Below are 22,091 nucleotides of genomic sequence, written 5' to 3' on the forward strand. Positions count from 1 at the left end.
GACTCACCCGGGGACTGGGGTGCATCTTACCCCAGACCTGGTGAATTCCACCCCATCAGCCTGCCAGCAATGGTTTGCAGGTCTCAGAGGAGAGGAGTCTCATTCTGGAGAAGCAATCAAGGCGGCTTCCCGCAGGAGGCAACCTCTGGGTATTAAAGGGATTAAAAGGGCAGGACATGTTGGAATTGGCTATGGGATACGAGAGGCCAGGGGCTTCTTCACTTCCATGGACCCAGCACCCAGCAAACGGACGTCGGAGCAGACGCTCAATGCAGGCGTCCTCCACAAACAACCCAAAACACCACAGTCTCCTTCGGGGACTTTCCTCCTAGTCCGCTCCCACCTGGCCTCCCCCGCGACATCGCCCAGCCCCCTTCGCGGCAAGTGCGCAGGCGTGGGAGAGCGCACGCGGGTGACGTCATTTTGTGCCGACCCCGCCCGGGAAGGAGTCGCGCTTGGATTGCGTCGCTATGGAGTCCAGGGCGGGTGAGGTTTCGTGGGAGAGACCCTGGGGTGTGGGGCAGCCGCAGAGAGGGTCTGGGCTGTGGAGGAACCACTGGGGGGCCGACAGAAGGGTCGCGTGGAGGAGTCACAAAGGATAATGTAGAGGAACCGCCGCAGAGAAAGGAATGGGACGGAGGGCGGGGCTCGGAGGTCGGACCCTGGCGGGATTCGGTGACGACTCGGTCAGAGGAAGGAGCGCTACCTGCTGGGTGGGTGGTGGTGTCCGCTCGCCCCGTACCATTCATCTACTCCCGTGAGATCTGCCCTCCTATATAATTTTCACTTCACAGAACGGGAAACCGAGGTTCCAGCTGCTGGCAGGGGCAGGACCGGACACCACTTGAACTAAAACGCTGCGCACTTAATCACTGTCCTCCTAAACGCTTTTTGAGGCCTTGGATGTACCAGGCACTGGGGAGGCTCGCCCCAGAGCGCCTGGGCTTTGGTGATGGGTTGCAGGGTTGCCTGGCTAAGGTCATACTAGAGCGGACAGCGTGCCAGGGTCTGTCACTTCAGTCCTTACTGCACGTGCAGCATGTGAACTGCACAGTAAAGAGTTGCTGTTAGTACAATGGAATGAGAGGGAGAAAAAAGACCTTCGGGGAGGATGCCTGCCAAGTGCCAGGACGGAGCTCAGCTAGAGGTACAAGGAAGAGTAGAAGGAAAACCCAAGCTGACCTGACAGTCCACTACAGAACAAGGTTCAGGCATTTCACACATTAATATATGTCACCTTTTATTATCCTAATCATTTCCTATGTTTTCATAACTTTCCAAGGGCAAGGATGTGACCTTTTATTCTCTCCATCTCCTCCCAATTAGCACTCAAATGGGAGTGCTCAAACCTCTGTGATTAATTGACTCTGTTAAGGGTCCTGATGTCTACACTTCTTGTATCCCACAGTGCCCCGCACAGTGCCGGGGATGTAGTAGGACCTCTGGGTTGTTAGTGAAAGTGGTGATGTAAAGCCTTATGACAGTCATATCAGTGTCATTGTTTCTGTTTGAAAAAAAAAACACGCCAACAGTGAGGGTGCTCTGCCTTCTTAAAGAGAGGATATCTGTCTGCAATTGAGTGTTCAGAGAATGCTCTTCGGGGGAGGTAGCAGCTCAGCCTGTTCTGAAGCAAGAGCAGTAGCTGGACCTGGGAGGAGGAGAGAGGAGAGAAGAGGAAGTACTAAGTCCTGAAAGAGAGAGGTGGCAGACGTGTGGGACCTACACGTCTGGTGGGACCTGGGTGGTTGAGTGTAGGTCCTTCAACCAGGGACCTACACTGGTTGAGCCACTTTTTGAATTTGAAGTGAAGAATGATGGGAGATGAAGCTGAAGTGGCCAGCAGGGGTTTGCAGCTCATTTCACCCCCTACAGCAGAGGGATCCGCAGAACTGTGGAGCAGAATGAAGGGGAGACTTCTGTAGGTGGTGCCAAAGCTGGGCCTTGAAGATGGGGTTTGCCGGAGAGACAGGGAGCTGAGCAGACTTTCCAGCAGAGACCAGGAGGTGCAGAGCTCCCAGCTGGAAAGAACAGCCGAGTGCTGGACGCTGCCCCTATAGTCCTGCCCAGGCTGACAGCAGTATAATTTTGGCCTGCATCTGTAGAAATTCGTGTACTCCCTAAGCATACCTGAGTATGCGTTTTTGATTTCTGGAGTGGTTCAAAAGCATAGCTAGAGTTAAGAGGCACCAGGACAGTTTGGAGTAGGCTCCAGGAGGCTTTGGGGTCTAGCTGGGAAGGGTCTTGCATGCATGCCATGCCAGGGGATCTAGGTCCAGTCTGAGGGCATAAGCAGTAGAAGCCTTTAGCCATGGCTCTTACACCTTAGAACTACACATAGAGGCTTCACAGATTGATACAAAATGGTCAGATGGATGTGAACGCATGTATCAGTAACAAGGTTGGAAACCACTTACTGCCCATTAGGGGACTGCTTGAGTAAATTTTGACCTGCTCATCTAGTGGAATACTGTGCAACTGAAAAAAATAAGAGGGTGCATTTTATGTGCATACGGACTAATCTACAAGATACTGAGCAAAAACAACAGAGTGCAGAGCAGTGTGTAGCCATATGCTACAGGATAGTGCACTCTGGGGAAAATAAAACCAGGGTGAGAACAGAAATGTTTCCTGTGTGCAGCCTGATACCCGGGGAAGAATGCGCTAAAAGAAACAGGTGCACCAATTGCCTTAGGGGAAGGACGTGGAGCCTGGCATACATTGAGGAAGGAGGCTTTGCTGTTAAGAGTATAATTTATTCACATGATTCGAAGCCACACAATTCAGAAATATTCATGGTGAGAGCCCGCTGCCTGCCCCACCCCCTGCCCAGCTAGGTGACTCCCAACTTTCTCTGGCTGCGGGGCTGCTCCCTTGTGTTACTTTTTTTTAAAAAATATTTTATTTATTTATCTTTAGAGAGGAAGGGAAGGAGAGAAATATCAATGTGTGGTTGCCTCTTGTGAGTCTCCAGCTGGGAACTGGCCTGCAACCCAGGCACGTGCCCTGACTGGGAATTGAACTGCGATCGTGTGGTTCGCAGGCCCATGCTCAATCCACTGAGCTATGCCAGCCAGGGCCCTTGTGTTACTTTTGAGCAGCCGCCTCTCATTTAAGGGAGACTGAGGACCTGAGAGGTTAAACCTGCCCCTCCTTCCTGCCTGAGTGATGAGAGGTGCCCCAGCCACAAGCACTGTGTGCAGAAGCTCAGATTCAGAGTCTGGGTGTGTTTAGTTATGGTGAGCACCACCTACAGTCTCTGAAAAGAAGAGGCTGGCTTTTCGCTGCCAGTGTCAGATGCACATCAAGTACGATGTTGATACATCGCTACAGAGACTTTGGGGTATAATTTCATTGTAAGTTACCCTTGGGGACTGGATCTACTTCTAGGTTGGTAGTAAGAGTGTATGAGTAAGTGAGATTACCACATAATTCACAGCACTGACCCAATACTAAGTTGTTATGAAAATAAACTAAATAGTAGATATCAAAGTGATTTGAAACAAACTGTACAAGTTTATCCTTTTGGACCAACAAAAAATATTTTATTTTGTATCAATTTTAAAATGTATCAATATGAATATGCTGGTTTTGTTTTTTCTACCTATCTGGAAACTTTTTTTATATTTCTTCACCCAGAGTTAATACAAATTTTATTAGGACTGCCCCAGTCAAAATATATGTGTTACCTAAAATTGCATTTCCAAAGTTGGATATGAAAGAAAAGATTCCCACACTAACAAAGGGGTTGTAGTTGGTAATCTCACATAATAGCTGGTTTACAAATCACTGAGGGTTAAGGCAAGCTTCCTGGATTTACAGCAAGAGTAACTAATCAGCTATTTCAAGACTAAACAGTGTTGAATGACAGTGCCGTGACTGAGCAGAGCAAATGCTGGGTTACGTGGTCTGGGTTGCATTTTGCTCTCCTACTACCACAGGTTAGTAGAACCAGGTTAAACATTTAGATTATGTTGAGTTTACTCTATTTTTGGACTTGAGTCATGGGTGTAGAAACTTACCGCTAACCCTGATTTGATGACGTAGAGATCAGAAGCCCGAGAGCCTGGTCTGGCCTGGGAGGGGGTGGGGTACAGGGTGCGGCTGCAGCAGGCACGCGGTAGGACACGGGATTACCTGGGATTTGTGTGCTGTGGGATTCCTTCCTGCCGTTTGATGAGGCACGCCCTTGCTGCGGCAGGTGTTTCCAAACAGGACATTCGTGAGCAGATCTGGGACTACATGGAATCACAGGATATAGCTGACTTTCCTCGACCTGTTCATCACAGGATTCCCAACTTCAAGGTACTGGAGCATTCAAAAGGGAAAGAGGGTGTTCCTACATGAATAACAGTAAGGCAGTCACCGTCATGTTTCATGGTGGATTCAAATTTGGCAAACAGAGGTGGCTTGAGATCCAAACCACCAGGCTGGGGTGGCTTTGTGTTTGGAGATGTCCCTTATGTTACTTAGGCTTCACTCAGGGCCTCTTGCCTGTCTCTGCAGCGTGGGTTGGCTGGTTGTCCCTTGTCATGGGGTGGTGCTCAGTCTGCTGTTTACCATCCGATGCAGAGTGAAATGTCTGCTTATCCTGGAAGCGTGTTATTGTGGTGCTTTTTCACAGAGTTGGCTCCCTAAGGACAGTAAGGGGGACATGCTCTGGGACAGAAGCCCCACTGCTAGCACCTTTGGAAAGAGGCAGCCTGCACCAGTTCCTGATGATGTGGGCCTCTAACTGTTCCAATTAGAAGAGAATCAAATATGTCTCTTTAGGATAGTATTGATAGGAAAGAGTTTGCTTGAGAGAGGCAGTGTACATAGCTCCTAATCTCTGGCATAGATGTTTTCCAAGAGGAAAAGAAAGCACGTTTTGAAAATACACTGATTGCTCTCAGGCCCGGCCCGGAGGATGTGGCCCCTTTGCCTGTCATCACCCCCGTTTTGGCTGGACTTTCTCACCCCAGCTTGGCTCCCAAGAAGCAAGCCCCAGCCCTTCTCTGGGCCTTAGCAGAGCTGGTTCTGAGGCCATCCTGTCCTGAACAGCTGTTCTGTTGGATGGTTTGCGTTGCTACTTTGTTTTGTTTTAGTGCTTGTTACCCCAGGGAGAGAAATGTACTGAAGTACAGGGAAAAATGCACAGAATCAGTAATAATCTTTAAAAAGGAAATCAACTAGGACAGGGTTGGAGGTTCCCAGTTAGCACTGTAACCTTGATTTATATTCTCCGTCTTGATTTAGGCGATGATTGCACAGGTGTGTTCATTTTGTGACAAGTCATTAAGCTTTCACGTGATTTGTACACTTTGCGGGGGTGTGTGTTTTATTTCAGTAATAAATCAGGGCCAGGCTAGCTTTCTCAGCCCCCTTCTATCCTGACTGCCTTCTTAGATGTTTCTTTGGGTGACTCCTAAACCTTGTTTCACAATTAGTGCTTTTGCCTGTCTGGAGGGACCCTGGAGCAAACTGCTCAGGCGGCAGCTATCCTCTCGATAACGTTTAACTGCATTTGAAAACAGGGTGCTTCTCGGGCCGCCGAGCATTTCCCACGCTTGCAGGAGTTCAGAATGGCCAGAACCATTAAAGTCAACCCTGATGCTCCTCAGAAAAATGCTCGCTTCTTCGTCCTCGACGTAAGTGCAACTCTGTCTGTTTGCCTGACCAGGGCTCTTATCTGGCTTGCCAAAACATCAAAGACCTAGAAGTTTTTGCCAGAACGCAGGAAGTCAAAGTGGACCCCGATAAACCACTGGAAGGTGTGCGGCTGTTGGCTCTGCAGGTAATTCCATGTTCCCGCCGCTGGCCGGCCGGCCGGCCGGTGCTGGTGGCCAGTGAATGTGTGCAGTCCTGTGTTTAGGAAGATGGTTCTTCTGACTCCTTCCCACGCAGAACACGCCCTGGAGTTGTTTTGTTGAAACAATCTTGAAGCCTTTCACATGTTTAGCAGTAGGTCAGTTGGAAGTCCTAAGTGTTTCTAAATTCAAAGGTAATGGACATTCCAAATGACATTGAGGCCTTCTCAGTTCAGATGTGCTCCATCAGAAGGGAAAGATTCTAATACCTTTATTTCCTTCTGCTACCTTTGTAATATTATAGTTCTTTGAAACTTCATAACCTGTGAGTAAGGAATCTGATGTGAGTCCCCAAAATATATAAACTAGAACAGTGTTTCTTAGCTTTACAGGCCCCTTTGAAGAAAAAAAGTTTCTCCAGGGTTGCTTTAAATTAATTTCTTACAATTCAGTAAGTATAAACATAAACCTTGATATAAATTTTAATGCTCACAGCTCTTATGTGATGATAAAAATAAGCATATAAATTAAGTACAAACAAAACTGTAAAAGCAGTAACGTTCAGATAACCACTAATTCTGAGCAGCGGTGATACTGCTTTGCTGATACTGGAGTGCGGCGCTGAGGCCGCAGTGCAGGGTCTGGGCTTTGGGATGCTGTCTGCGCTGCCACGGCCCCAGGGTCCCTGGGTTCCCCTGCAGCTCCTGAGAAGCCGTGGCTGTGCAGGGCCCCTTCCATCCCACGTGGTGCAATGAATACCAGGGACAGAGGGGCGTAGCCATGCTGCTCTGGTTCTTTCAACTGTTGAGTGTAGGAAATCATCTTCTGTTTGCGGTGCAGCCCCAGGAGGGGCCTCTGGTAGGCTTTTCTGGAACCATTCTTTCTTGCCAGCCTTATTTTCCTGGTCCATAAATCACTTTAATGAACTAGAGGCAATAATAGTAGCAGCAGCGGTGAAGGACCCATAGTGGGCAGTTACATGCGAGGCACATTTCTATCTGAACAGTTTCCTGCATCCATGAATCTTACCAACAACCCAACCCTGCAGGAGCGGTCTGGTCCCTGTTCCCATGTGACATGGAAGAAACCAGACACAGACAGGTCAAGTGTCTTGGCTGAGCCCCATGTCAGGAACCACGGACCCAGGACTGTGTCCTACTTCGGGACCAGAGCCAGCTCTTGGCTTATGTGAGGCTTAGGTTGTTCTTACTGTCAGCCCCTGAGCACAAAATCACAGGCCTTGAATGTGTTGGAGGTTTTAGACTTGGCCCAGGCAGCCTGTGCGGGGAGTGCAACCCGGTGACAGGGTGGTACAGCTGAGCCCTCACTGGCATTTTATTTATTTAGGGGAAATAAGTGGCTGAGCTGCATTTCTGGTCCTGTGTTGAGCACAGGGACGCAGGAGCAAAAACACACAATGACACGTGTGGCCGCCGTGCTGCAGGGTGACCAGTCCCTCTCTAGACTTCAGCGAGTTGAGAATCACCTAGGAAGCTCCACAGTCCCACTGGAGCGCAGGCGAGGATGGTGTTGCATACAGCCGTAGGCCACACCTGGGGACACAGTGGCCTGTGCGCAGGGATGCAGACCTTCCCAGGCTCAACCCCAGGCCTGGAATTGAAGTTTGTTTTTAGTGAGCACCTGATGGTGTTTGAGAGCCACTGGCCTGGGCCGCCCTCGCCAGCCCCAGCCGCAGGCTGGTGCCCTCCAGGGAGCTTGGAGGTGATCTGCTGCCCACGTCAGGATCTGAGTCAGAGGCCGCCTGGACCTTGCTGAGTCTTCCAGTCCCACAGACCATGCTAACGTGCAGCTGGGGTTGAGACCCGCTGAGCTGTGGGGTGAGCAGCTTCCCAAAAAGAGGGAGGAACCAGAGTCATCCAGAGACTGCAAATGAAATGAACCCAAATTACTTAACACTACAACGGAAAACAAGATGTGCTCATTATGGTGTTGAAAAGACTCTTGTGGTTGAAAAATTCCTGTTTAGGTAAGCCAGACTATGATTTTATAGGTCTTTTGTTGGTCTCAGGCTGCCATCTCCTGCACAAAAACTAAAATATACTATTTTTTACACAAAGAATTGTTTATAAATTTTGTGATTGCCTGATAGCCTACCCCTGCTTCATCTACAGAGATGCCCTTGGGCAGTGGTTCTCCCCATGTCCCCGATGTCCAATGACTGGGCGGGCGAGTTGAAGCAGGGCCCCGGGCCTGCCTGCCCCCAGAGCTTCTGGTCTTCCTAACCAGTGCCCAGGGGTTTCTGCAGCTGCTGCTGCCCGGGGCCCGCACTCTGACAGTCTGAGAACTAAATAGAAGAAAAGAGCTGTCGACAGAGGTCAGTGTAAAATACTGATTGTATCAAGTGCTGACCTATTAGGCTGCGAATTGAACAGCAAACTAGATAGAAGTGCTTAATGGAATAACGTTATTAATGCAGCTATAGTTTCTAGCTTCATATGGAAACAGTAACTGTATAGCACTTAATGCTCAGAACAGGCGACACAGGAAAGTTACGGTTGGAAGTTTTGTAAGACAGACCTTTGTTTGGATTCATATTGTCATTTTTTACCTGTTACAATTTTCATTGGCAAGTGAAGGAGAACTGGCGAGTGTAACAAATGCCCTGCTTTTCATCCTAAGGTGGGGTGAAGTAGTGACCCCCACGCGTAGTTTACTTGTTTGCAAGCTAGTGATTTCCTTGGCACACTGCAAAAAGTTGCAAATCATGGTAACTTGCTTCCATTCCTGAAATGTTAAAAACATACTCAAGAGAGTTCCTATTTCATTTTGTAATTTACTGTTTTGTTTTGTTTTTTAAAGAGCAAAAAAACACTGTTGGTTCCAACTCCACGGCTGAGAACAGGGTTATTTAATAGGATCACACCACCCCCTGGGGCAACTAAAGACATCCTGCGGAAATGCGCCACCTCTCAGGTAAGGGCGAGAAGCACTCACTCACCAAGGAGAGAACCTTCTCAGCTGCAACTTCCGGTGCATTGGAATAGCATAAAATACACCACAAAGTTTGAAATTTATTTTTAACAAAGTCAAGTGAACAGAGATGTTAAAGTGTTCAGCAATCCTGTCATTAAGGGAGCCAAGGAGAGAAACTATGAATACATGGATTCTGTTTTTGTAACTTGGTTTCTATTTTGCACCAAGCTGGCAAATTATAAATTCTGTTTAAGAGGAAAAGGGAAAACAAATTAGCCAGCACTCCGGCGCCCTCTAGTGTCAGTCTGTGACAGGTTCAGTGCTCCGCGGCATTGCATCACAGCCTCCAGAGCAACCGGAGCACCAGGTAGAATTTCCAAAATGCGTTCAATAGGAAATTGCCTTACAGTTCCAAATTAATGAGAGAGAGAAAGAGAGTGTGCGTGTGTGTAATTAATATAGATAGGTATAAATATATATCTTGTATGTATATAAGATTTTCCTGAGCGTCTCACAATGTAGTAAAACCAAAGTGTGTCTAAGTATTACATTAGGGTGCATTACAGTGGAATCCGTCCTGTACTTTACAGATAAAGAAATAGAATTTGGTGGCATTTCAGAGTCCTAGAGTACACTCAAGTCATTTGATTTCTTAATTTACTGGAATTAAAAATAGAGCATCAAGATACTCCTTTTATAAGGGATTTTCTACTTAAGTCTAATGTAAAAAACTAAATGCTTTATTGTTATTTATTGATAACCTGTTTTATTCCAGAAATAGAATTCGATGTGGCTTTAATAATATTTATAAAATAAAATAATAAAATATGTGTGGGAGAAGAAGTGAAAGGAAAAATAAGGGTAGAAGAATAAAAGACAGAAATGGTTCTGGTCGCTGCTCAGAAATGCAAACCTTTTGATTGACTGCACTTGGGAATAGGGGCCACAGATTTGAGCCTGTGTGTCTTGGAGCTCACAGGGAATGTGATCAGTGTAGGTCCCAGGTTCATGACCGGTCAGCAGTCTTTTCTTGGAACTCAGGTCCAGGTCAGAGCACCCATGACAGCGTACCTTTCCTCTCTGGAAGGTGGCCACCACTCTGCTCACTGCCAGGAGGTCCCCATGAAGTGCTGGCCCCGACTGGTCCCACGCATGTTCTCCTGAAAGTGGAGCCGGGCCCAGGGGAGCCGGGCCAGTTCTCATGACAGGACTTTATAAGGGTTGAACGGCAGAGCTCGGGCTTTTTGATAACGTGAGATACTACACTGAAATCAGAGATCCAGAGCCATGAACCCCAAAAGATTTTCACGTACTTCACAGCGTAGGGGAAATGGTAAAGTGGAGAGAGACCCCGGCAGCCACCTCTGTGTGCACATGCACATTTTGGTGCGGTCATTATTCTGCTTACCAAGCAGGGGTGGAAATGCTGCCACGGGGCATGTCCACCCGGGACACTTGATAGTGCCTTATTTCTTGGCAGGTACATCTCTGAGTTTGTCCCTCACCGCCTCAGCCCCCTGTGTCTGTCACCATTGTCTTTGTATTTACTGTGACAAAGGAGTGTTCTGGTGACCACCCCTGCGGGCAGACTGAAAAGTGTGTTAATCACGTGATGAGTCTTTCTGCGCATCATGTATTCTTTTTGTTGATTTGCACACGACCTTAGAGAACCTGGAGACCCCTGGTCGGGCATGCTCTGTCTGGCTAGATTTACCAAGCGAGGCTGACCGCATGAGGTAAGAGGAAATGTGACAGCCAGTTCTTCAACAGAAACCCCCAGACAGCTGTCTGCTCACAGGGCTGCCAGACAGCCCTTTAACATGGAGCTGGGGAAAGGGCCTGGGACAAGAGCTCCCTGCCTCTGTGGCCCCTGTGAGAGCAAGAAAAGACAGGCTTCCCCATGGTGGGAGTGGTGTGTGCCATTGACTGGTCTGACTGTCGGGAGTCCCCCGAACTCACCACATGCACTCCTCCTGGGAGTGGCTGGCCATGTACTGCAGAGGGGCCAGTATCAAGCCCAGAGACTCGCTTCTGCCAGGTACTACTCCATATACCGCCCCATTCCGATTTCCCGAATTCACCTGCAGCCTTGTTATCAGCATCCTGACCATAGCGGCTTCCCTGTTGGTTGAGTACAGGCCTCCACGAGTTAATGCACATGGGCGTGCTTTTGGTGCATTTTGGTCGAATGAGTAATATTTCAGAAATGAGTATACTGTGCATGACCTCCAGCGTTTCATACTGAGTTACTGCGGCACCCACGTTTACTGGCCTTGTCTCACGTGCCAGATTTTACCTCTGTGACATCCCATCATTCCAACATCAGTTCATTAAGCCCTGTGGTAGTGTCCCTGTCTTAAAGGTGGAGGCGCTGGAGCTCAGAGCGCTTCCTCCTGCTGAGGTCACGGGGCAGAGGCATCTGGACCCATCAGTATGACTGCTGAGCTTGTGTTCTAGCTACTGTGCTTTTTTTTGTCATGGAGAGAAATGATTTGCTGAATATTATGAGATGAATATCCTGTCCATTTGTGCTGCCAGTTCCTCCTGGCATCTTCCCTGGGGGAAGGGGGAGGAATGTAGGAAACTGTCCCACAGTGGGTTTCCCGAAATGCCATTTCTGCGGGGCCGCGTGTTTGCCGTAGGGCTGTGCGAGTGTTTGTTTCTTCCAAAGGGTCGATTTGGACCCTGATGGCTCCTTGCCTGCGAGTTAGGAGGTGGGGCAGCCACTCCCGGCTGCGGAGGCTTTCAGGTCCCTGTCTCTGTCCGCAGGGCGTGAGGAACTACAGCGTACCCGTGGGCTTGGACTCCCGGGTCCGTGTGGACTTAGTCGTGGTGGGGTCTGTCGCCGTTTCTGAAAAAGGTAAGATTAAAAATAGAAACTCAGGACACGACCCCTTCCCCTGCAGCTGGCTGTTCCACCAGCTCTCTGTTCGCCTCGTAGACACTGATGGAAAGTAATCTCAGTTTTCTGGACGCGCGCCTGGCTCCCAAACCAGGTGCATCTCCCGTTCATTTGGAGGAGTGAACTCCGTCCCTCCCCCTCCTGGCTCCACTCAACACCTTTGCAGTATTTCCACTCTTCTCAACAGGAAAAATAAAGTGAGATAATCTCTCTTCAGGTGGTGAGAGGTTTCCCTCTGTTCTTCAGTTAACTGAGACTGGCGCTGAATTTATTTGCAGTGTGTCAGTAAATAGTTGGTTTTGGAGAGCCTCCAGGAAATGGAAAAACATTAAGTACTAAACCTTGTTTTTGTTATGAAGCAGCAGCCTCCTGGACCAGACAAGGTGCCTCGCGCCTGCCCATGAGGCCTGGGGCTTGGCCACGCAGGCGCGTGAGCAGCTTGGGGCCTGCACTCTGCCAAGCCACCCTTGGGACTTCGGCCCCTGTGGTTCCTGGGGCACCTCTTCCCCTCCACCCTGCTCTGCCCCATGCCCAGCTTGGTGCTCTTTGAAAGCAGTCTGCTTATTCTTTGGTGGGATCAGCCCACCTCAAACCTGCGTTTATACAGTGCGATTTGGGGTTCCCACTAGGAAAGTGTTCTCTCTCATCCTTCTAAGAGATAAAAAGAGATACTGTGCTAAGACACTCATCCTCAAAGCTCTCTATCTGAAAATTAATCAGCCAAAATCAAGTTCATTCTTCAGGAGAGGTTCCCAGTAAATAGTTGGTGAGAGATGCTCTGAGTCAGTCTTGAGCTTGCTGTTTTTACATGCTGGCCTTTAAAATCTTCATTTAAATTTACTGGTTGTTTTTTTTTCCCAGCTGTTTGAGCTAATATGTGAGGTATTGTAGTTCTTTATCTTCGTTTTTTCTGTGCGCAGTTACAGCTACTGTGTCTGTGTCATCAGGGATGGGTATGCACTCGGGCCTACCACAGGTCAGGAGGCAGGCCAGCAGCCCACAGTGGTCGGGAGGAGTGGACACTTGCAGAACTGCCGCATGTTGTGCTCGGTGTCAGAAGAGCAAGTTAGGATGGGCGTCAGTGGGGTCAGAGGAGCGACCCATCATCTCAGGTGGCACCAGGGCAAGCTCTGCAAGCCCATTGTTTTCGAGGCAGGTGGAAGAGGAGAGGGAGGGGCCTGTTACCTAGCAGAACCCTTTGCTGATGGGGGCAGCTTTCCCAGAGCCTTGAGGCCATGGAACAGGATGTTCTGGCAATGGGAAATTAGCAAAGATGTCTTCTTTCAAAAGATCATCAGGAGTTTTCCTTTTTAGCTCGGGGTGGGTGAAGAAGAAACAATGTTTTGTAAATGTCATCATCCTGATAACCACCAATTAAGACAACAAAACCGCCGTGACCACGCTTGTGACACTTGAGTGGCATGGAAAGCAGTGCCTCCGCAATTCCCTTCCTCCTGCTCCCCGGTCCCTGTGGCTGGCAGTTCCTTGCGTCAAAGTACATGACACCTTCACCGTGGGAGGCACTGCAGGTGTTGTACACACTCTGTGTGGGCCGTGTGTTCGTCCCATGCCTGTTTTCACAGGAGGGACAGCCACGGCACGTGGGGCCATGCCCAGATGCTCTCCAGAGTCTTCTCCGCAGGCCTCCTTCCGAGGGAGAGCCCTGGCCGAGGGACATTCAGTCACCTCCAGAGTTGGGTTTTTTTTTTCCCCCTTTCAGATAGTGTCAGGGTGAGGTATTGTCTGGTCATATGCCCAGTGGGTGGGCCTTCAGAGACTCTTCTGGGGGAGGAACTGCCAAACCAAAGGGTGGATTTTAAATCTGTTGGCTGTTGTCAGGAAGGTTCCCTGCCTCACATGCCCAGCCCAGTGCGCCTCGCCTCTCTCCCCATTCCCTTGTCAATAACTGGAATCACCCAACCTCAGTTTTTACCCATCTCATGGTGAACACTGGTATTTCATTTGTCTTTCATTTGCATTTAGTTTAGTTACTAATGAAGTTGGACATTCTCATGTGTGCTGTTCATCTGTTTGTTTCTTTCTGTGGACTAGTCATATCTTCTGCTATTTTTCTGTCGAATTGTCTTTCTCTTATTTCTTTGCATGCTCAGTTGAAGGCTTTTAATTGTAAAAAGTAGCATGATTAGATCTGAGTCTTAGAATGGCGCATGAGCAACGAGGCTTGAACTCTCGGTGGTGATGCTACTGCTGCTGTTATGTAGAAGTCAGAATTTCCGCGCTGTCCTGGGCTTCCTACCAAGAGGAATGAATGTGGAGGCTCATTTCGGGAGCCAGAGCCATTTTAATGTTTACCGTCTTGCTGCATTCTCTCCTCCTGCTTAGCTCCAGATAATAATCTCTTCGATGGGCCAGCTATTTACACATTTGTACAAACAGTGCTCGTACTGCTGAAACCATCCTCCTTCAAGAACTGTAGGGTCGAATTGGGTAGCTGTTAGTGCTTTTTACAAGGTAAGGCTCTGCCATCCTAAATCACGTATCTCTAATTTTAGAGTTTTTATTTTTCCTTCAAGGGAAAGAGATGAAAAAGATTATTGTTGACACTACTGCAGGTGTCCTCCCAGCCCCACCCCCATTCCCTCTGGCTGACACGACACTGTTTTCCGTGTCCGTGGGTCACGCATGTATGTTCTTTGGCTAATCCCTTCACCTCCTTTCATCTAGTCCCCCCCGTCCCCTCTTCTGACAGCTGTCAGTCTGTTCCATGTATCCATCCCTCTGTTTCTATTTTGTTCATCAGTTAAAAACTATTCTTTCTTTACTTTTAAGTAGTCCTGCTAACACAAAGCTCACATAAATGTGAGCACTGTTTCCTTTTGCAGCGTGTTGGAGAGGTCTGCAGTTCACACACTGTGCTATAGCCACTGTGTGCTCAGCCTTGTTACTCCTCTGAGTCCTGTAAGTCCATTTTCAGTGGGCTGCCTACAGGGTTCTGTGGAAGCTTCTGTGGGAGGGCCAGGGATACTGGACCCAGGTCTTTCCCTTCACTGCGATGTAATGGAAAGTTTGCTCCCGACTGTCTCCCCGGACCCTGCGGAGAGACTGACACCCTGCGTTGTCTCTTAGGCTGGAGGATTGGCAAGGGAGAAGGCTATGCTGATCTTGAATATGCCCTGATGGCATCGATGGGAGCAGTCAGCTCGGGAACGCCAGTGGTCACGATCGTCCACGACTGCCAGGTGCTTCCTGTGGCCAAGCAGAGCCTCTGCCATGCTCCCCTGAGGGGGGGGGGAGGCAGGGAGAGGAGGGCGGGGAGCGGCAGGCTGGCCCGCCTTCAGTCCGTGCTGTCTGTGCGTGGTGCTGGGCTGCTGGGGCCGGGCTTGCTCAGACGCAGCAGCCAGGCCTCCTCCTCCCAGGGGGTCTGGGGCGGCATCGTGCCCCTGCTGAGCAGTGCGGCGAACACGACGGGGGCCCTGTTCCCCATCAGCTCCTTTATCCCCCTCTGTCCGACCAGATCGTCGACATACCCGAAGTGCTCCTCGAGGGTCACGACCTCACAGTGGACTATATCCTCACTCCAACAAGAGTCATCACCACAGGGTGCGCGCGCCCCAGACCAGCAGGAGTCCTGTGGTCCAAGGTGGGTCACTGTGTGCCGTCGAGGGCAGCTGCAGCGTCCCGCAGCCAGCTCTGGGCCATCGCTTAGAGGCGTCTCCTCTCTTACTGTGTTCTCCACCTGGCGTGGCAGTTGTCCCCAGGCCTGGGGCGGCCGTAGTTAGAGTCACTGTGAGCTTTTGAATAATTTGGCTTCTTACTCAATCCAGGCAAGGGCCTAAGGCTCTACTTTGCAAACCTGTGGGATTCTGAGCAAACCCGTGGGATCCTGATAAGCAACCAGGTTCAAGGTCTCCTTGCACAAGACATCTAGCCATAGATGGCAGAAATGACCAGATCTACTAGGAGGGCTAATGACCTGAATTTATTTGCGCACTACTTAAGAGATACTATCATTGGAAAGCTGGTGGCCCCTTCATAGCATGAATGACATCTGTGGGAGACAACACGTTTTCTGGCTTCATATTCTTCTGAGTGTGCTCACACCAGAATCTTTCCACTTTGGGCATTTGGAGGGACCTCAAAGCATTTTCATCAACAGCTAAACTTTAGTCTCGTGTAAGAGAACTAATCATTTTGGAGAGTTGTATTTCATATTAGAAATTTTGGAGAGTTGTATTTCATACTTCCAGTATTTCTGTTTATCTTTGCCTACAGCTGCTCAAACATGCCCTAGAGTTTTAGAATGACAGGGATTTTAAAGATCACCCATCCCAGTCTCCTCCTCTCTAGTCAAGTAAAGTAAGAGCCAGAAAGAATGCAACACATCCAAAATCATAAAACACGTGTGTGGCTGAGGTTAGCTTAGAACCCAGGTCTCTTCTTTTGGGTTGGAAGCAGATGCCGTGAGAGTCAGATTTCTGGCTTATGTTGTGCGTGACAGTATTCGTAGGGGACAAGTCCGTTAATGTAATCATTAAAGGGAATAGATATTTATAAGTGACTGATACCTGTGTGCTTCAGTGAAGTGTGATTGTAGCGCATAAAAGAAAATCAAGTTTGCTTTATACCATTTTTTTAATTACAGAAGGACAGGAATGTTTTTTGTGTTTGATTAACAGGCAAAATCTTTCATTTTACGTGGCAAGTTGAGTTCCTAACTGCCGGCCAGGAGAACAGTGCCACTGTGTGGACCCGTCCCGAGTGTAGTGTCCGGCCGGTGCGGTGGCTGGCAGGGCCTGTCTGTCAGCTGTGAGGCGTCAGTCAGCCTAAGCCACTCTGCAGAGAAATGGCAAGCAGCTCGCAAAGGCCAGGAGCCGGAGAGTCGTCCGTTCAGAACTTGAAAGCCTTGTGGGCGGGAGGTTTTTCCCTTTAGAACTTGTGGGGGGAGTGTGGGCGGGGCAAGGAGGAAGAGCACCCGGAGGGACGCTGGCTTGTCATTCCTCTGAACCAAGGAACGTACTGCTCTGGAAACAAACAGCTTTGCAGGAAAGCCACGCGTTCGTGCTTTGCAGCTCCTGGAGATCCCTTCGCGTGCGCCAGTGCGGCCACACTGTAGACTTTCAGTGAACTCGTGCCTTGTGGTTAGAACATTTTCATTATTCTTCAGCGGCTTATAAGTGGTGCATGTTCTAGCTCTGTAATGTGTGCAGAAGGACATATTTTTGCTTCACGTGACATGTTTTAGAATGAAATTTTTCCCTGACTGGTGTGGCTTAGTGGGTTGGTCATTGTCCTGCAAAGTGAAAGGTCACAAGTTCAATTCCTGGTCAGGGCACATGCCTAGGTTGTAGATTTGGTCCCTGGTTGGGGTTCATGGAAGAGGCAGCCTATAGATGTTGCTCTTGACCTTGATGTTTCTCTCTCTTTCTCCCTCCCTTTCCCTCTCCCTAAAAAAATAAAAATACTTAAAAAAGAAATAAAACAATAAAATGAATTTCTGCTGCCCGAGTGCAGAGCCTCGCCCCGTGGGCCAGGTGTCCTGCGTACTTCCTTCTGCTTGCGGGGGCTTTGTGGTTCCAGTGGGCAGAAACGCGCGGGGGAGCCCCCGGCCGGAGCGGGCCCTGGTGGGAGCGCCGTGTTCACCCACTGCCGCCGCCGCTGGGACTGGGGTAACATTTGGTTCTTCCCTGTGCATGGGGTCACATTTTTTCTCTGATTGGAATTGCAGGTTTAACTCAGTCATCCTTTTTAAGTACTAGATCCAGTAATTTAGAAATCGAAGTGTGACCGATTTAAGTCATTTTTAAATATTCTGAGAGAACACAAGGATCTGAACTTTTTAAGAAGGTGGAGCGGGACACAGGGAAGAGTTGGGTTGGCTGCACTCAGGTCATCGTTTGGGGTTCTGGAACCCGGAACCTCTAGGGTTCCGGTCTGTGCATTTCATCACCTTTGATGAGGCAGTTTGAAAGAAGGGCTGAGGGACAGATGGTGGACAAAAAAATTCCTTTTGATCTGAAAAGAGTAGTCACGTCTTGTGGATATCCATGGCATAGAGATGATTTTTGCATGTGTGTCTGAAAAATGGACAGCATCAGAGGAGCCAGTCCTTCTGTGCACAACATTCCCCTGGCAGCTGAGAGTCGGTGTGCCGTTCTGAAGACCAGAGAGGACAGGTACTCCCCGCAGGGGCCTCGGCCACGGCCATGCCAGGGGGCAAGGGCGGCGTCTGCTCGGTGAGGGCTCTGACCCACAGAATAGGCTTCACTGAGGTGGAGAGTGTTGTGTGCTGAGCACTGGGAGAGAGAACCAGGTACTCGATTCAGTTTGCAAGAAGTCCCTTGACTATTCTTAGGTGTTTGTGTTTCTTTAAATCTTACTCTAATTATTTGACTTTTAACCTGGGGACTGTGCACTTGTGGTTTGGAAGTCCTTGAACAGACATTGGGAAATTGTATACAGAATGGTGGGGGAGTTCTGGGGAGAGAACCGCAGTGCCTTCAAAGGTCCCTGACACCCTGCCAAAAATAAGAACCGTTGCTCTAAGTTACATAGGCTTCTGAATATAATGAGAACACTGATGCTAGTCAGACTGTTTATTTTTGTAGAAAAATTGCACCTGTCTCCGCGTGTGCTGATCTGCACTCCAGGGTGCACATGTCGGGGGAGCCTGGGTCTGGGCCGCTGCTCGCCTCTTTGCAACTGAATGTTTGCCGGCTTCGTGCCCACAGTAAAGACAGAAGGTATCATTAAAGATGAGGATCGTCAAAAGGGACAGAAGAGTGCTTTTCTGTTCCTTTTCTGCCTCCTGATTCCTCTGATAATACTAGACTGATCCTGCCTGGGCTTAGTCATCTGGGCTCAGCCTAACCCAACAGGCAGACGTTCGCAGCGTCTCCGCCCCCCAGGGCGGAGCCCAGCAGAGGTACTTCCAGCCTGTTCAGGCGCCTCCATGGTTGAGCCCCATTTACTGGTATCTTCGTTGCAGGTTTCAGGAAATCTTTGTTAATTCATTAGGCTAAAAAGCCAAAGATGTCCTTTGTATAGAAGCCCTATTCATTGAGACTTAACATTTTGTGTAGAGTATATTATTTTAGACTCATTGCTAGAACTGTTTGGGAAGGTAGTGTTCTATTTCAGACTTGCCTTGATCCCATGTTTTCAATGACACATTGCTCTGAGAAATGCTCCTTCAGTGGCAGAGGGAGAGGAGGAGGAGATTCCTGTGGCTGGTTAAAGACCTCATCCTGCCTGATGGCAGAGATCAGGGGGAGGGGATAGGTACGGAGGCAAAAATACTAAAAAAATTTAAAAACACCATTGTCCTGGGGAGCTGCCAGGGGAGCCACCCTCTGCGGCCCTGCGAGCCTCATAGCAGTGAGCTCCGCTGCTTCCCCTGTGGGCAGGAGGCCTTCAGTTCTCTGTTTTCTGGGCCTGGAGGAGACAAGAAAGCTGCTCGTTCTTGCCAGCTGCCATGGCATATCTTAAGCTAGGGCAGGGGCAGGGTTCAAAGCTACCGATGCAGTGGGGGACCCACATCACAGAGGCCAGGTGGGACCGTTCGCACCTAGTCCGTTGGCGCATGTGACCTTGCATGCACAGATAGAGACTGCCGCCGAGAGCACGCGTGGCCGAGGTCCCCGTGGGATTTCCACTTCTCCTCCCTCAGGACCAAGTGGTGGTCCCTTTCAGACCACCTGAGAATAGCTGGAACTGCTTTTCTTTTTCAGATCAGCTGTGAGATGATGGGGAAAATTCCCATACTCAGAAGCCTCCGCTCCCGAGAGAAGCAGGCTGGGAAAGACGTCACCCTTCAGGATGAGCACCAGCATGCGCTAGAAACCCGCAGCCCACACACAGCTCCCCCAAGCGCTGTCAGAAGACCCTGCAACCCACCGCAGCTGGAGGTGGGGGAGGACGTGCCTTCCAACTCTGTTTACGTTGGGAACCTCCCCGGGGACGCCCGAGCGAGTGAGCTGAAGAGAGCCCTCCGGGAGCGCGACGCGGCCCCACCGCGCCTCACCTGGCAGGGGCCACAGCGCAGGGCCTTCCTCCACTACCGGGACCCAGCTGAGGCCCAGAGGGCTGTCTCCTGTCTGCAGGGCTTACACCTGGGTGCCAGCACCTTGAGAGTGGCGCTGGCCAGGCAGCCGAGGACCCGTGACATGACCGGTGGCCGTGCTGGAGAGCCACACCCTGTTTCCCGACCATCTGACCTGTAACACGTGGAACTTCAGAGACCTACATAGTGGGGTGCAGTGGGGCTCTTGGTGCATGCGCTGCATTGACAAAGTTCCGTTCTTTCTGGGAAGTCGTGGCCTTCAGGGCTGAGCTGGTGGTCTCCTGTTGAGAAGGGGAAATGAGCCAGGGGTACGCTTGCTGCATTTAGAAGGCGGAAGACTCAGTGTATTCAGTTCTGGTTTATCGTCCTTTAGCCTAGTCAACGTTCCAGCCATGCTGGTTTCTCTGAAGAAGCGACACTTGAGAGTGTTTAGGGGACCAGTTGAGCAATAGACAAGCGTGAGTAAATGGGGACAGTGATTTAAGAGAGTTTGTGTCTGGATTTGGGGGCAGTAGGGGATTAGAAGGGGGTGGACAGGGGGTCCTGCTAGGAGAGGTCCTGGCAGGCACCAGAGGCGGGAGCACAGCGGGGCAAACCGGAAACCGTGCTCGTGCCCCAGGCTCCTTGGCCTGGCGCTACCCAAGGGGACAGCTGTGTTCAGTTGGCAGAAGCCCGGCACGTCAGCCTCCTGGGTACAGACCACCTGTCTCCACCCAGTCCTGGCATCAGGCATGGAGAGCTTATCTGACACGGCCCCTTGGTTGGGTGGTCGCACCCCGGCCCCTCCTCACCTGTCGAGCCTTTCTCCTCCCTCCAGGCCTCGCCGTGCACTCTGGGCCAGCTGCCCGGGCACACGGGGGCCTTGGGAGGGAGTCCTGCCAGCCTACACCACAGACAAAGTCCCGCTAGTGCCCCCACACTTCCATTCGCCCGGTGCCTTACGTCTTCTCCTCCAGTTTCTTGTCCCTGAAAAACAAGCTGGATTTTGGCTGAACTGTGCTTTCTAAACAGAAGCACTTTTGCAGTTGATCCTGGGCAGAAAGTCAAAATAAGCATTTAAGTAGATATTTTATTTTTCAAACGTGTATGTATAGGAAGTTTTATTTTTCACCAGAGGGTCTCACGGAGTGTATTTTAAGTATGTTATTAAGCCTCAAGAGTCCAGGCCTTGCACAAACTCTCAGGAAAATCTTCTCAGGGCACTCCATCCCCCTTGGGAAAAGCATTTTCTTCCCGATTGTGCAGTGAAGATACTGTGGAGACTTCAGAAAGAAAGTCTATCCTGTGCACCTTAAACAAATAGATGTCTCTGCACCAAAGGGGGCTTATTCGGGAACAACAAAGAATCACAGTGTGGGGCACATGGTTTGACGAACCGTGTGAAAGTCTCCAAAACAAAGGAGGGAGCTGTTTTTCACGGGTTTCGGAGGGGCGCTGTAAACAAAGCCGATTGGAGGGAACGGGAGTTTGAAAGTGTACCGGCTTTTTTCGTTTCTTCCCTTACCTTTTTTTCCCTCACCAAAGGATATGTTTTTATTGATTTTAGAGAGAAAGCTGGGGAGAGACAGAGAAGCGTAGATTGGATGCCTCCTATACGTGCCCCAACTGGGGACCGAATCCGCAACCTGGGTGTGTGTCCTGACTGGACCGGGAGGATGCTCCAACCCGCTGAGCAGCTGGGCCACGGGGTCCCACCGGGGCTGGAGTGACTTTTCATTGGCTGGGTTATGTCGGCCTGCCACTGGCTGAGCTGTTACTCTTTTCTTCCTCCTCCTGAGGCAGTAAAGCAGAATCAAGGCCTGTCAGAGATGCAGACCATCTTCCTGTTGGGGTGATGCCTCGAGGGACCCATGTCTGAGAGCTCTCCCTTCTAGCCTCTGGACCCCACTTCCAAAGAGGTTCCTGTTCAGCGATTGTCACTGTCCTTAGGTTTGCTCAGTAAATGCAGGCCCCGCCCTCTGCCAGCCAGTTTCTGACCACCCATCCCAGAGCAGCAACCCAATCATCTCTCCCCCTCAGTCTGTTTTCCTTTGCTTTAGTTTTTTTTTTCCATCCAGAATACACCCTGGGTTTGGCATGTTCTTGTTTAGTTTTTGTTGCAGTTTTTATCGTTGACTTGCCACCATTAGAATGGCATTCCAGGAGAACAGGAAATATTTCTCTGCCTAGGCTTTTCAGTCCCGCTACACTCCAGCTGCAAGAACAACTCCCAGCAAATACATGGCAACTCAGGGAAAACGCAATACGTGAACAGATCCACCCACCCCGAGAGGGAGAAGCCGGGTCCAGTGGTGCTTGACGCCATCCCGCTCAGGCCGCCGAGCTACACGCATCGGGTGTGCTCCCTCTGGGCCAAGCTGGGTTGCTTGGGTTTTTCTGTCACTTGCAGACAGAATAATCTAGATTTATTGGTATTTTGACTTTATCATTTTCATATTTGCGGGAAATG

At 49.9% G+C, this 22,091-nt stretch overlaps 1 protein-coding gene across 6 annotated transcripts; it reads left to right on the forward strand.

Moving 5' to 3' along the window:
• Positions 1–435: 435 nt before the first annotated feature.
• Positions 436–21,723, forward strand: MTHFSD (methenyltetrahydrofolate synthetase domain containing). 6 transcript variants are annotated; one of them, XM_037142383.2, is made up of 8 exons: positions 436–486; positions 4,199–4,302; positions 5,514–5,627; positions 8,607–8,720; positions 11,490–11,580; positions 14,710–14,822; positions 15,098–15,223; positions 19,311–21,723. In XM_037142383.2, exons 1-8 carry the CDS (start codon positions 471–473, stop codon positions 19,800–19,802), a joined length of 1,170 nt encoding a protein of 389 aa, XP_036998278.2. In that variant the 5' UTR covers positions 436–470; the 3' UTR covers positions 19,803–21,723. The 6 variants fall into 6 exon arrangements, with proteins under 6 accessions (XP_036998278.2, XP_036998276.2, XP_053522700.1 ...); XM_037142381.2 differs by lacking the exon at positions 5,514–5,627 and adding an exon at positions 5,660–5,773; XM_053666725.1 differs by lacking the exons at positions 436–486; positions 5,514–5,627 and adding exons at positions 501–713; positions 5,660–5,773.
• Positions 21,724–22,091: the final 368 nt, after the last annotated feature.

The sequence above is a fragment of the Artibeus jamaicensis genome, unplaced genomic scaffold (genome assembly GCF_021234435.1).
Source record: "Artibeus jamaicensis isolate MK-2021 breed Jamaican fruit bat unplaced genomic scaffold, CSHL_Jam_final contig_464, whole genome shotgun sequence".
Taxonomy (NCBI): domain Eukaryota; kingdom Metazoa; phylum Chordata; class Mammalia; order Chiroptera; family Phyllostomidae; genus Artibeus; species Artibeus jamaicensis.